The sequence below is a fragment of the Megachile rotundata genome, chromosome 7 (genome assembly GCF_050947335.1).
Source record: "Megachile rotundata isolate GNS110a chromosome 7, iyMegRotu1, whole genome shotgun sequence".
Lineage (NCBI taxonomy): Eukaryota > Metazoa > Arthropoda > Insecta > Hymenoptera > Megachilidae > Megachile > Megachile rotundata.
The window spans coordinates 2917916-2932539 of NC_134989.1; the positions used below are offsets into that span (position 1 = coordinate 2917916).

Sequence of the window (14624 nt, forward strand, 5' to 3'; positions counted from 1 at the left end):
GATTTTAATGTGGTAACTAGAACAAAATGGTCGTCAGAAATATTCACACAGTCAAAATGCAAATTCATTGTCGTGAAAATATCTGCTTTCTTTCATCTAGTCTTTTGCAACACGTAAAACAATTTGCATCGCTAGCATTTATTAAATTTCATTTCGTTAAAGTTTAAATGGAATTTAACTTAAATTCAAAGTAAATTATACTTGCTTACGAACTCTTTAATCTGATGAATACTCTTACTTATACAGCTTTTTGCATTAAGTCCTGTGCAACTTTAGAAACAGTCCGTGTGAATTTCACTACCGATAACATGTTCCTTTATAAATGATACCATAGTGGAAACCACACTATTCTCAATTACAATTTTGCGATAGTCACTTGTGTCAGTGTCGACCATCTTCAATACTAAATTACCATTTTCTTTCAACGCAATTTAACCAAATTTCGCTTCGACAATCTTCAAAATAAAAAAAAATATGAATTGATTTGTAAAGCATTTTTAAAACTATTTAAGTCTAACCAATACTATTCGTATATTTTATACTTATATAAATTATGTTCCTGAACAATGATTGGAGAACCAGATTTCTATTTTTTGAATCAGAATTTCGTCTATATTTATCGAATACTGTTTGATTACGCGAAAAAAGTTAACAGACAAAACTTAGGCTAGTCCAGTGATATGTTTAGAAAAAGAAAATTCTCGCATATTATGGGAAAAAATATATACTACTTTTATGTAATATACTTTTTATAATACTACTTTTTTATACTCTTTTAAACTATGAACTTCATTTAGATTCGGAAGGACGCTTTGACTTTTTCAATACTCTATAAGAAGTGAAGCGACACTCATATCTCCGGAAAGAAAATCTGGGCGTCCATTTAAAGAAAAGAGAAAACATGGCTGCACCATGCTTATTACCATGACCTTCGCCGACAAACAGTGTCAGGTTCTCGGACCTATTGGTGCCCGTACGGGTTTCTTATGTAGACAATAGACAGTGTCTCTCATCGTTAGATTCAGTTTTGCTAATAATACAATTTATTTATTATTACTTTAAATTATATGAATTTACTAATAGTTCAACACATATGATCTTAATTCAATACCTAGGGACTGCATTTGAACTTTCAATTTTGCATTCACTTTAATTTATTGTAATTGCAATTACCTTTCCATAATGTATAATTATTGTTAATGGTAGTACAGAAGTTTAGTTTACGCAATTATCAAGGATTGCATCTTGTATTTGGTTAGATACCTTCTTTCGCCCTATTCACATTTCTCATAAGTGCAATAAGATGTGGAGATTTATTTCTCTTTTCATTTACATGCAAATTAATTGCTTAAAAGGTTCCGCATAAAAAGAGTGTTAAAATATTTTTAAAAATTGGCAATATATTAATAATGGTAAGTAATAATACTTTAGAATTTAAAAAGAATTCGTCAAATTTTTTAACTGAAAGGTTTTTCAACTTGTCATCTATCAACAGTAAAAATGCCTCTGAGTGCAAACAGTTAATCATGTAAGAACAAAAGTATATTATAAAAATATAAAAATAATTAAGAACTAGCTTACAATGTTTATATCATGAAATTGGGACTATTATTTTGGTCAAAGTGCGTCATAGCTGAAAGATTGAGAAATTAAATTAGCGAATGCTGATGACGTTTATGAAAGTATGCGATATCAAATAAAACCATTTTCATTACGACAATAAAAGCATTAATAAGTCGGTTTTCTGGTTTCGCTAAATGTTTTGTATCGGTAACTGCTCGTACATCGTTCGAGATACAAGCAAATACTGATAATTCATCACGCGAAGTTGTATTATAAATTGTGACATTACTCACAGACGCTTGCTTTATATCGCCTGCGGGTCGCAGCGGATGTATCGGACACCTTAAATGGGAACATTATTAATTTTGGCGCGGATAATGGGACGATGTTGGCGCATAATTGTACCTACGATAAGCTCGCAGAACGCTTGGTGATGGATAAAACGCAGACAAATATTAATATCCTTAACTGTGATCGATTTTCTTTTTAACCAAAGAATGTATTAAAATGTAACGAGAGCAAAGGTAATATTAATCGATAAAATTAATTAATATTATTCAAAATAATAGCCGTATTGAATTTTATGAAATACAATTCGACTGTTTATTTTTGATCATCTTTTAAAGAATAAAGTTATTTATTACAGCAACTTTTATGTTAAATTGCATGTCCATACTATTAGCCGTAACTAATTACACAGTTTGTTCATGCAAAATATGTATATGCTGCAAATAGTACAGAGCTTTAAGCCATCATAGATAAAGAGATTATCTTAAACTAACACTCGTATAACGATTAAGTAACGAGAAAGAAGACAATTGTCTTCCAATATTCCCCTGATACCAATATGCACTTACAATTAGTTGTCTTAATTGCTTTAACAACTGAATGTTAAATGCATTTTTATGTAAAATTGATTTCATAAAATATATACGATTACACAATATACATAAATATTCCATAAACCTTATCAAAATCTCAATTATTATTATTATTAATCGACAGAAAAGTTGCTCATATTATATAAAGAGATTCGTTCCTGAAAGTATCAAACTTAGAAATATTAAAAGCGACCCACATCAATATCTATATGATCTGTTTTGATTTTGACTTTAAGTTCGATATACATATTTAAAAAAAGTATATATTTTATGGAACAACTATGTATTTTAATTTAATAACTTACAAACATTTTTAAAAATTTAATAAAAAGTATTTAGGAATTCTTAGATGTTAATTTTAAACTATCAGTAGTTTTTATAATGAATAAATAAACATAAATAATTAAAAATAATATTAGTTTAATGAAAAAAAAAACTGTGTGTACCTATTATACCTGATTAAAGATCAAGCTTCCACAACAATCCGGTATGGTCTAGTGGCTAGGATACCTGGCTTTCACCCAGGAGGCTCGGGTTCGATTCCCGGTACCGGAAATTTTTTTCTTTTTATGAAAAATACATTATAATACTTCATGTAAATTTAAAGATTAAGAAACATCAAAATATGTTTAAATATATACTATTCATAAATATTGTACAAAATAAAATGTTTTATACATGGAAGTATAAGCTGTATTTCAAATTTGTATTTTTTCCGAAAAATGGATAAGTTGGAAAAAAGAAGTGAATCAAAAAAGTCAAAAACAATTTAATAAATTATATTTACAAATAAAAACGAATAAAATTAATAGTAATAACATATCACAATTGAATATGAACGATCAATTGCCGAAAAGTCTCAAACATAAGTACAAAGAGAACATACAACGAATCACGAAGGTTCTCACTGTTAAATTGTACATACATTTTGATGAATTTAGTAACTTCAACAATATTTGTAAACTCCGTTTAAATATTTGTAATACGTATATCGTACGATTTAAAATTGATCAATAATGTACGGTATATAACATTCTACAGATATTTGTACATTTCCTTTAATAGCACTTCATATCTTTTCTGATTCGTATATGGAGACCAATACAACGACTTCGTATATCATGACTTTTGGATGCCCTTGATAGCGAAAAAATGAAAATTTTAACAAAAAATTTAATTCTGCTTGAAAGAGTGATAAAAGCTTATGTTTGTTATTAAGATACAAAATTATATTTATTTAAAAACCCTCAATAAATGTTGTACTACTAGAACGTTATCTGTGAATTAACCTACGGACTGTCAACAATGTTGAGTTTTTATGATAATCAAAATTTATTTTCACCCATTCAAACTGTCATTTTTCGTTAAAATTTGCATTTCTTTACCTTCAAAGTTTTTCAAAGGTCATGATATACTATATTGTTAAATTCATCTCGATACAGGCTATGTTACTGTTCTGTAAGAAATACAATTTCTTTAAAAAAACGACCAAATTTTCTTCAAAATATTTCTTTGTCAGATTATTGCAACTCAAAAAAGCATGAAAAGTTATGTGGGACAATCTGTATAAGTATTTCTATGAAATTTTTCAATATGAAAAAGTAAAACAAAGTTTCATATTACTAAAAAATATAAAGAAAGTTGATACTTCGTAAGAAATAGTTTTTCCATTTGTTGAATTTCCATAGTAAAGTGGCAAAAATAAATTTAATAAAAAGTCGATAACGTTTACTGATGTCGGTAATAAGACGTCGATAATTATGTATGTTAGATTATCGATTATTTATATGATGCCACTCGTTTAAATTTTTGATTCGCAAATGTTAAATAAAATAATTCGGATATTCTCTTTCGTGTTTGTTTCTCTTCATAAAAATTCTGATTTCGCACGGATATAATAGAACAAGTTATTTAAGTAGTTCTTCCTTAGTTTTCTTCATTTAAATATATAAAGTTTGTTTCAAAAAGTTATAAATGTTCTGTTTAATTATTTAGTATTTCTTTATTTGTTTAATACTCATAACCATATTCCATTAGGTTATGGGCCCAGTTCACGTATAATTTTAAGTGTTTTTGTGTTTGCTTTTGTGTTTAATTGTTTAGTATTTATTTTTAAATCGTTTGAATATTAAAAGACTTTGATAATGGATGCATCAAATAAAAAGAACATTCCACAATTTAATGGTTCTAAGTACAACGCATGGAAACATAGAATTCGTAATCTGTTATACGAACTGGACGTTTTGAAAGTTGTTGATGAGCAGCCACCATTTCCGCTTACCGAAGAATGGTCGAAGGCAGAGCGAATTGCTAAATGCACCATCGTTCAATATTTGGCGGATACACACTTAAAATACGATACAGAGGGAAGTACAGCAAAATTAATTTTACTTACTAAATTTAGATAGTGTATATGAAAGTCAAAGTACGGCTACTGAATTGTCTATTCGAAAAAAATTATTAAGATTGAAAATGAAAAATGATACTTCATTAAAAGATCACTTTGAAATATTTGATGATTTAATAACGGAATTGTCAGCTGCGGGCGTGGCAGTACGGAAAAATGAAATAATTTCAATTTTATTGTCCAGTTTACCAGAAGCATATGAAACTGTATCAACTGTTATTGAGACAATGATGACCGAGGCCAAAATTACCTTGGACATTGTTAAAAAGAGGCTGTTTGATTATGAAACCAGAATAAAGAGTGAAAAGATAGATACCAGCGCAAAAGTTTTGCATGCTGAAGCTGAAAATTACCGGTCGAACAATTTTGAGAGTGCCCGGTTCAGAAGAGGTAATCATAGGGGTAATAGAAGAAGAGTAACCATGTTTAAATCAAACAAGCAGAAATTTGCTGGTAAATGCCACCAATGTGGTAGGAAAGGTCATAAAATAAAGGAGTGCTATTATTGTAAAAAGAAATTACAGTATAGAGCAAAACAAAATGATAAAAATCGTAATTTACATCTAGTTCAAACAACTCAGGCAACAACTACTAATGATGTATCCGGCTTTGCTTTCATGACTGGAAATTATGAAGTTAAGTATACAGACAAATTATCATTTATCTTGGATTCGGGAGCATCAGATCATATTGTGAATGATGAAAAGGTATTTTCAAGCATACATGTGCTTAATCCACAAATAAAGATCTTAATAGCCAAGAATGGACAACATATAATGGCTTTGAAGAAAGGAAATGTATCTGTAACTACCAATATGGGAATTAACTGTATTTTAGAGGATGTATTATACTGCCCAGAGGTACTATATAATTTATTATCTGTAAGGAAATTACAACAAAAAGGAATGAGAATTATTTTTGATCAAAGGGGAGTTGAAATAACTAAAGATGGTAATATGGTAATGTACGATAAGCCCTTAAATAATTTAATATGTATAGATTTTGAAATTATAAGAAAAAGGGTAAATTTATTTAATTCCTACATGTCCAATAGAGTAGCAAATAGTTATGAATTGTGGCATAGACGATTAGGACATATGGGAAAAATAAAATTTTTAGAATTGAAAAATAAACAAATGGTGGAGGATGTGATGTTTTTAGAAAAAGTATTTCCAGATGATAGGTTATGTGAAGCTTGTATAAAAGGGAAACAAGCCAAATTGCCATTTGAAAAGGCAAAAGATAAACATCATATTACACAACCATTGTTTATAGTGCATACAGATGTTTGTGGTCCAATCACTCCTTCTACAATTAATAATTGTTGAAAATAGCAAAAATAAATATACAAGTATGTCGGTAATTTGTCAATATGTCGGTAATAAAGTTTGTATATTTATCTACTAGCTATACGATACCGCTCGTTTAAACCAGACCCTCAAATGTTAAAATAAAATAATATCTAAAATATTAATTCTTCTCTGTTCTCATATCGATTACAAGATTGCATTCGCATATTAAGAGTTCTTGCATAAAGCTTCCTTCCTAGTTACAGTTTCATATTTATAAAATAAATTTGTTCAAAGTTTCAATGGTGTTAGTTGTGTTATATTTATATTAAGTAGTTTTTCAATATCATATTTTAAAAACTATACTCCCATTTCCATTAATAATAAAAAGTATTTTGTTACATTTATAGATGAATATACGCATTATTGTGTAACATACTTACTTGAAAATAAATCAGACGTATTTACAATGTTTAAAGATTATGTTGCAAAAAGTGAGACTCGTTTTAATTTGAAAATTGTCAATATATATTGTGATAATGGCAAAGAATATTTATCAAACGAGATGAAAGATTATTGTATAGAAAAAGGAATAAGTTATCATTTAACGGTCCCGCGAACTCCACAATTGAATGGTGTTGCAGAACGGATGAATAGAACAATAACGGAAAAAGCACGTGCAATGATAAGTGGTGCAAGTTTAAAAAAAGAGTTTTGGGGAGAAGCAGTTTTAACTGCTACATATTTGATTAATTTAACCCCATCGAAAGCTCTTACTGTTGATAAAACCCCATTTGAATTGTGGCATAATAAAAAGCCCAAATTGAAATATTTAAAAGTTTTTGGTTCTACGGTATATGTGCATAGTAAAGTAAGACAGTCAAAATTTGACGAGAAGTCTTATAAGTGTATTTTGGTAGGGTTTACACCAAATGGTTATAAAGTGTGGAATGTAGAAAATGGGAGATTTGAAATAGTAAGAGATGTAGTAGTTGATGAAGTTAATTACTTAGAATCTCGGCCTATAACAAAGAAAAGTGATTTTAAACGTGATTTGTGTGAAACTGATGCATCTCGAGAGATGCCAAAATCAGTAGATGTACAGTGTGAATTTAATAAATCTGATAATCAAAAATCAGATGTGTTAAAGAAAAGGAAATCTGATAGCATTGAATCAGATATAGTAGAGCCGAGAACAAAAGTAATGTCAGATGAAGGAAATAGTAAATCTGTAACAGAAACAGATGTAACAGGAGTATCGGGACCGGAGAAAAATGTAATAAATGAATTAAAAGATAACATAGAACCTAGAAGGAGTGATAGGATTAAGCAACTCCCTCCTATGTCATATAATGAGTTGGACATTGACAATGATTATCTTTTGTGCGCTCAGTCAGTAGTTTTTAAAATTCCTACTTCATTTGATGAAATTAAAACTAGAGAAGATAGAGTCAAGTGGGAACAAGCGATTGCAGATGAAATTAACTCATTAGTTATTAATAAAACATGGAATTTGGTATCGAAGCCAAAAGATAAGAACATTTTTGATTGTAAATAGGTATTTACGATAAAGAATGATGAATTCGGAAATCCAGTGAAATATAAAGCTCGACTTGTGGCTCGTGGTTTCAGCCAGAAATATTTAGAAGATTATAACGAAACATTTGCACCTGTAGCTAGGATATCAAGTTTCAGATTTTTCATGGCCTTCGCAAATCAGAATAATTTTTAAATGGTATTTTGAGAGAAGAAATTTATATGCGAATTCCAGAAGGTGTCAAATGTGATAATAGTAATCAAGTATGTAAATTGAATAAAGCTTTGTATGGTCTTAAACAAGCAGCGAGGTGCTGGTTTGAGATGTTTGAAAAAGCTCTTGTAGAGAAAGGTTTCCGAAATTCATCAGCAGATCGTTGTATTTATATGTTAGATCGAAAGAATATATTAAAGAATATATATGTTGTATTATATGTGGACGATCTAGTGATAATAACTGCTGAATTTGACACAATGACAAATTTCAAAAATTATTTGAAAAATAGATTTTTAATGACAGATTTAAATGAAATTAAATTGTTCCTTGGTATAAAAATCGAAAGAAATAATGAACAAATAACGTTGGATCAGAGTGCGTATATTAAGACTGTTCTTAAGAAATTTAATATGGTAGATTGTAAACCTATTAGCACACCTCTTCCAAGTGTATTAGATTATATAGCTTTAAATTCAGATGTAAAATATGATGCACCTTGTCGGAATTTAATTGGGTGTTTAATGTACATAATGATTTGTACAAGACCTGATTTAAGTATAGCTGTAAATATTTTGAGTCGGTATACAAACAAAAATAATAAAGAATTGTGGCAAAATCTTAAAAGAGTTCTAAGATATCTAAAAGGATCAACTGAAGTTAAATTAACATATGTTAGAAATAATTATAAAAATTTATTAAATGGCTATGTAGATTCAGATTGGGGAGGTAGTGAAAATACAGATCGAAGGAGCACAACAGGATATGTATTCAAGTTGTACGAAAAATGTACAATATGTTGGAACGCTAAAAGACAGACATCAGTAGCTGCTTCATCTACTGAGGCCGAATATATGGCACTTTTTGAAGCTGTCAGAGAGGCACTCTGGTTAAAATCGTTGGCAATCAATGTTAATATAAGTATTTCTGATCCAATAATAATATATGAAGACAACATGGGTTGCATTAATATTGCAAGTAATCCTAGCAGTCATAAACGATCAAAACATATTGACATAAAATACCATTTTTCTAGAGAACAAGTTGAAAAGAATGTGATAAAACTTGAATTCATTCCCACAGGTGAACAATTAGCCGACATATTAACGAAGCCGTTGCCAGGAAATAAATTCCAGGAATTTAGAAAAGGAATGAACTTAATATAAATTTTATAATTCTTAATCCATACATATGTTTATATAATTCTGTTTTAATTCTGTTTTAATTCTGTTTAAATTCTATTTAAATGTTGATAATAGTTGTAATTTGTTATAAATGATAGTTAACATGGTCTAATCAGGTTTTCCTGGGTTTTCCTGATTCTTTGCAACAAATGTTGGGCCATATGTATTTCCCAGGTAAAACAAGGAAGGACTGTCTTATTTAATAAAGAGATTAATTTAGTTATACCAGTTTTGTTAAGTATATCAAATTTATTTTTGAGGGGGCGTGTTGAATTTCCATAGTAAAGTGGCAAAAATAAATTTAATAAAAAGTCGATAACGTTTACTGATGTCGGTAATAAGACGTCGATAATTATGTATGTTAGATTATCGATTATTTATATGATGCCACTCGTTTAAATTTTTGATTCGCAAATGTTAAATAAAATAATTCGGATATTCTCTTTCGTGTTTGTTTCTCTTCATAAAAATTCTGATTTCGCACGGATATAATAGAACAAGTTATGTATCAGAACAACTCAATTTTTCGACGGTGAATACGCACAGTTTATTTCAATTATTATAACAACGTATTATGATTCAGTCTGCGAGTGATAGACATCAATATTACAACCAAATGCCGAAATACTTGCTCACGCAATGAAAGTCTTTGCAAAATACAAGCAAAGTCCGTAATGACAACAAGTATGTCCCGTAGTGACAAGTTATAAGTGAAGCCTCGTAACAACAAATATAAAGAATGAAACGCGTAGCAACAAATATAAGAGAATGAAGGAATGAAGTGCGGGCCCGGTGCCCTCGCTTATTTTATACGTTTCACTCCCCTACGACGTCTCCTAGCAACCACCCGATTTCTTCGAAATCTGCCACGTGCCCTCCGTCGACCTTGGCTTCGCGGTCATCCCTCTACGACCGATCCTCGCGATGCCGCCCGCCCTTTGCGGCCGAGCCGCCGCGCCGCCACGCCGCGCGCCGATACCGATGTCGCGCCGCCACTTGCCGGTACCCGCCGTCAAACGGAGAGGTCCGCGCCTTTGTACTCGTTTCTCGAAAATTACGCATCAGGAGACGTCGCCGAGGAGTGCCTTTCTTTTCTGCCGAAGTGCGCACCTGGGTTCGCCGGCATTTCGCGGTGGATCAAACACTTATTAATTAGCCTTTTCCTCGGAATTTCAGAGCATGTGCCACGTGTCACTTTTGCCACGTGCCATTGCCACGTGCACCACGCACGTGGACATTTCTTAGAAAATTAATTATCTATCGTCTTCGAGTGCGACCGATCCCGCAGACAGCTAGCCGGAGCGCAGGGCAAGCAAGCTCGCCCTCGCCCGGGTTCTCACCTCTCCCGAGCGGAGTGGCCCTCGGTGTTTTGGTGAGCACCACCACTCCCGGACGGATTGGTTACCCCCGGTGCTACGATGGTGTTTTTCATGCCGAGACACTCATGGTGTTCAACGAATACGGCCACAGGTTTCCCCGTGCACGTAGGGCTTCGAGGCATGGAAATTCGCCATGCCTGCTGCTTTTCACCAGTCGTCCCCGAAAACCCCGCTAAATTCATTAAATCTTATGTTTATCTGTAAATTCTCACCCCATGCTCTGAAATGCCTCAATTGGCCAGCTCTATCCGTAACAAGTTATTTAAGTAGTTCTTTCTTAGTTTTCTTCATTTAAATATATAAAGTTTGTTTCAAAAAGTTATAAGTGTTCTGTTTAATTATTTAGTATTTCTTTATTTGTTTAATACTCATAAGCATATTCCATTACCATTAAAAGTATTTCTTTAATCTTTAATAAAAGAGAAAAATTGTAATTAATATAATATAACATTTCTATTATTATTATTATTATATTACAGATTAATTCGTTAACTGCGTAATTTAAGTTTAAAAGTTCTTCGCTGGATGCTTAATTAAGATCAACCAATCGTAAGTATGAAAAACAAAATAAAACGAAAAAGAAATTACATTTTCATTCGACAAAAATTAATAATTCGTTAATGTCCACTGCATCGAATTGAATTCTTGGATTGACATGTATATGTACATATCGAACACAGTTAACTAGTTAGAATATTTTTTGATAAAGGCTTACTTGACAAGAACAGGTCCTGGAGGGCCTGGGCTGCCTGACATAGGAGAGCCCATGTTTCGGCAGCAGCAAGTCCTGTTCCGCGGAGAGCAAGTACATCTCCCGCTACCACAGCGAGACCAGGTCCTCCACTCAGGTCGGTTTGCATCCTGTATAGCAAATAAATAACATGTATGTTAAAATGAGATATAGTGATAGATATAGTGAACAAATTTGAACGTAAAACAGGAATTCTAAAACTTATGCAGTTGGAGGACCCCTCATAAATATTTCTTTGCGGCCCCGTCCCATAATTAAATTTTTGCTAATTATTGTTTAGTTATGTTAATAAGTAATTAAGTAACAATAAATACAAATTGTCTTGACCATGTGAAGTTTTTATTAAATAAGTTATATGAATAATAGCAAAAAGTTAAGGATATAAAGCTAAGAGCCTATGACGTAGAATATTGTTATTAGTCTCATATTACACATTGAACCGACTGTGAAAACGACAGCTACATTGCGTAATGCAATAAAGGTCCGATATAAGTGAAAATAATCTACAAGGTGTAAGCGAAAAAATTATCCACTACTGGGAATAGAACCTTCGCTCACTGAGAAATGTAATAGAATTCAGCTTTTAATCATTTTTACGGTTGACCGAATAATATAGTGAAAACAAGAAAAAACATGTATATTGTTTTCTCACTCTAACACATAGCGGTTCAAAAAACAAAAGCAAGCCGAACAGCAAACTACCTTCGAAATAAACAACTGGCCCATCCCGACCGTGTTGCTTATTTCGAGGCAATACTGTAAGTTCCGAATTTACGTCGTGTTTGGTCTCATTTTAATCAGGAAAATATCACAAATATGTTGGTAATAATCTCGTAAAAAACGATGTATACTTTCAATATAATTGTTCCACCGATATGTTAATTTCAGTTTATGTTCAGTCTATAGAAAAAATCAGGAAAATGACCGAAAAAGGTAAATTAAAGAATTATACGAAAATTTAACCAAACTGAATATTCTGTTTAATTCTGTGACGTGTTACCACGCTCACAGTCAGCACAAGAATGCCTTTTCGGCAAAACCTTGGCCCTGAGGACACCAACGTCATCATGGCCCTTGACAACTATTCATTATCGTTTAGCCTCATAAAACTTTCCCTTGTAATCCGGAAAGCATTCTAACAAACGCATCTATATAAACTCTAAATTTCCAACAAGTCATTTCAGTATTTTCAGACCTGATATCCTTTTCTATGTTCTACAAACTTCAAACAACGTAAAAACTACACGATATAAACGAAACACCAAATCCGAAACATTCGCTTATGTGGTAGAGTCTGTCACTATGTTTTTGTCGAAACACAGCACTTCCTCTACGTATTAATATCTTACATTGCAGGAGGAGAAAAAAGGGTCGTTTAAATCAGTTAATGTAATACCGTTTTTATTACATACAAAAAATTATATAGTTGCGATGATTCTAAATTTCTTTTGTAATCATTGAAAAGTCGGCCTCTTCACAAATTTTCATGACTTTGAAATCTGTTCATTATTTTAAATAACTTTTCTGAATACATGTTATCAATGTCTGGTATTATACGCTTATAACTTCAGTAAAATAAAAATAACAAATAAATAATTAATCGCTAATCATTTATTTATCATTAGAGTGATTCCTTGTTACCTTTTTAATTAAAAATTCCCGAATTTTCAAATTCCTGCATTTTTTAATTGCCAAATTTCTACTACATTTCAAAATTTCATACTTTCTAAGTAATCAAATTTTCTAGATTCCTTCTTCTATCCGGTTAAATAATATAACAATATATCAACAATTTACTATACCAAAGATCAGCCTACATAATACATAATACAGAAGTACGTACACTACACAGTATGCTTGGAGTGGCCACTTACAAGCGGCTGATTTGTAGAGGTACGTGTGGGCTAATGGTGAGAGATAGACCAGCTGGTAGAGAGGATCGTGTAGTTATCGTTGGGGAGTCACATGGTTATGCCTACCTTAAATGACCCCCATTACTTCTTTTTACCCTTTTTCTACCCTACCTTTGTTTTATCAAATAATGGTCGGCAACTGAATCTCTTGAGCCCATTCAGAATTACTTATTGTAATGCTTCAGTAATGTAATTGTAGTACATCCCAAAAATAATCACAAAGTTTTTTATAGTAATATAATAACAAAGTGTACAGTTAAATGTATTACAGCTATTGTAGCTTAATCTACAATCACTATTTCAAGATTCAACAGTTAAAGTTTAATACATTATGTTCCGAACGTGCTACGGAACACAATACGCGAGGATTTCGTAGGTAGTTTATGATGGGTCCGGGTAACAGTTATTTTTGAAAGACAGATTTTTAGCCATCGACGGCAATTTAGTTTTACATTTTTTCGAACAATGCCTTTAGAATTTCTAAGTTTCATTTAGTCTTCAATAACTACTCCGTCATAAACAGGGTTTTTCCCGAAGGGTCACCGAGGATGGGCCTCGGTTCCGTCCTAGCGGTACTTTTTAGGACAACGTGTGTGTCACCTGGAGGCAAAAACCCCGGCGTTGCCGGCCTTCGAGATCCTCCCGTACTCATCGGTATTTTTTCCCACCCTCTTCCAAAAAAGGCGCGCTCAGGGCGCAAGAGATGGTGGGCCTATATATCTTACAATCGTGAAGCAATTCTTGATCAACAGATGTAATTCCTTTAATTGCACGTATTCTACATCATTATGAAGATATTACACTTCACACAAGTACAATTTACGCGTTAAGATCCTCCGTGCGTCGAATACTGCCACCAGAACGCGCACATAACGCGCATCAAATGCGATATATGACTCGAACGACATATTTTTATAGAGGCACCTTTGGACCTTCAAATTCTTTTTTTAAATAAATTAGTGTAAAAAATGTAATATAATACAATTACCAGAATATTACGTATAGAAATCAGTTGTGCACCGAACGGAAGGTATAAAATGTACGTATAACTTCAACGACAATAATATTTTTTCCACAAGCGAAATTAAAAATTCCAATTTATCCGTATTTTGTCTTTTGACCTATAGTTTATATGTGCAAAATTTGATCAAAATAGTACAAAGTTTCATTAAAAAAATTTGCAAAATAATGTTAATTTTTAACATATTTTTTAAACAAATAAATTTTTCAAAAATCCACTTAGGCCATATTATTGGCATTCTAAAACAGAAAAATTTGCACTTTTAATTTTTTGTCTAGGCCTAATAGCTCCTGAGATATTCGAGAAAATATGTTTTGCAACCCCAACTTTGGGAGCCATTTTCACCCCTTCAGCATGGACGATGACCGATAAAAAAAAATACGTGTTAAATATTTTTTTGCGTTCTATATCATACTCAAAGCGCATCAAAATCAGCGATTGGCGATTGGGTAATGTCCCTTGTTAGAAATTTTACGAATCATTTGT

General features: G+C 31.9%; 1 protein-coding gene and 1 non-coding gene across 7 annotated transcripts in view; one reads left to right on the forward strand and one right to left on the reverse strand.

The window, feature by feature from the left end:
- The window catches only part of LOC100878472 (uncharacterized), a 422291-nt gene that overhangs the window by 168851 nt on the left and 238816 nt on the right, over positions 1-14624 (reverse strand). For all 6 annotated transcript variants that reach the window (XM_076533666.1, XM_076533669.1, XM_076533665.1 and 3 more), the window contains one exon: positions 11169-11314. In XM_076533666.1, coding sequence (XP_076389781.1) covers positions 11169-11314 — 146 coding nt within the window. The remainder of the gene's footprint in view (positions 1-11168; positions 11315-14624) is intronic.
- On the forward strand, positions 2928-2999 carry TRNAE-UUC (transfer RNA glutamic acid (anticodon UUC)). Its single transcript has one exon. It is a non-coding gene; the product is annotated as a tRNA-Glu (tRNA).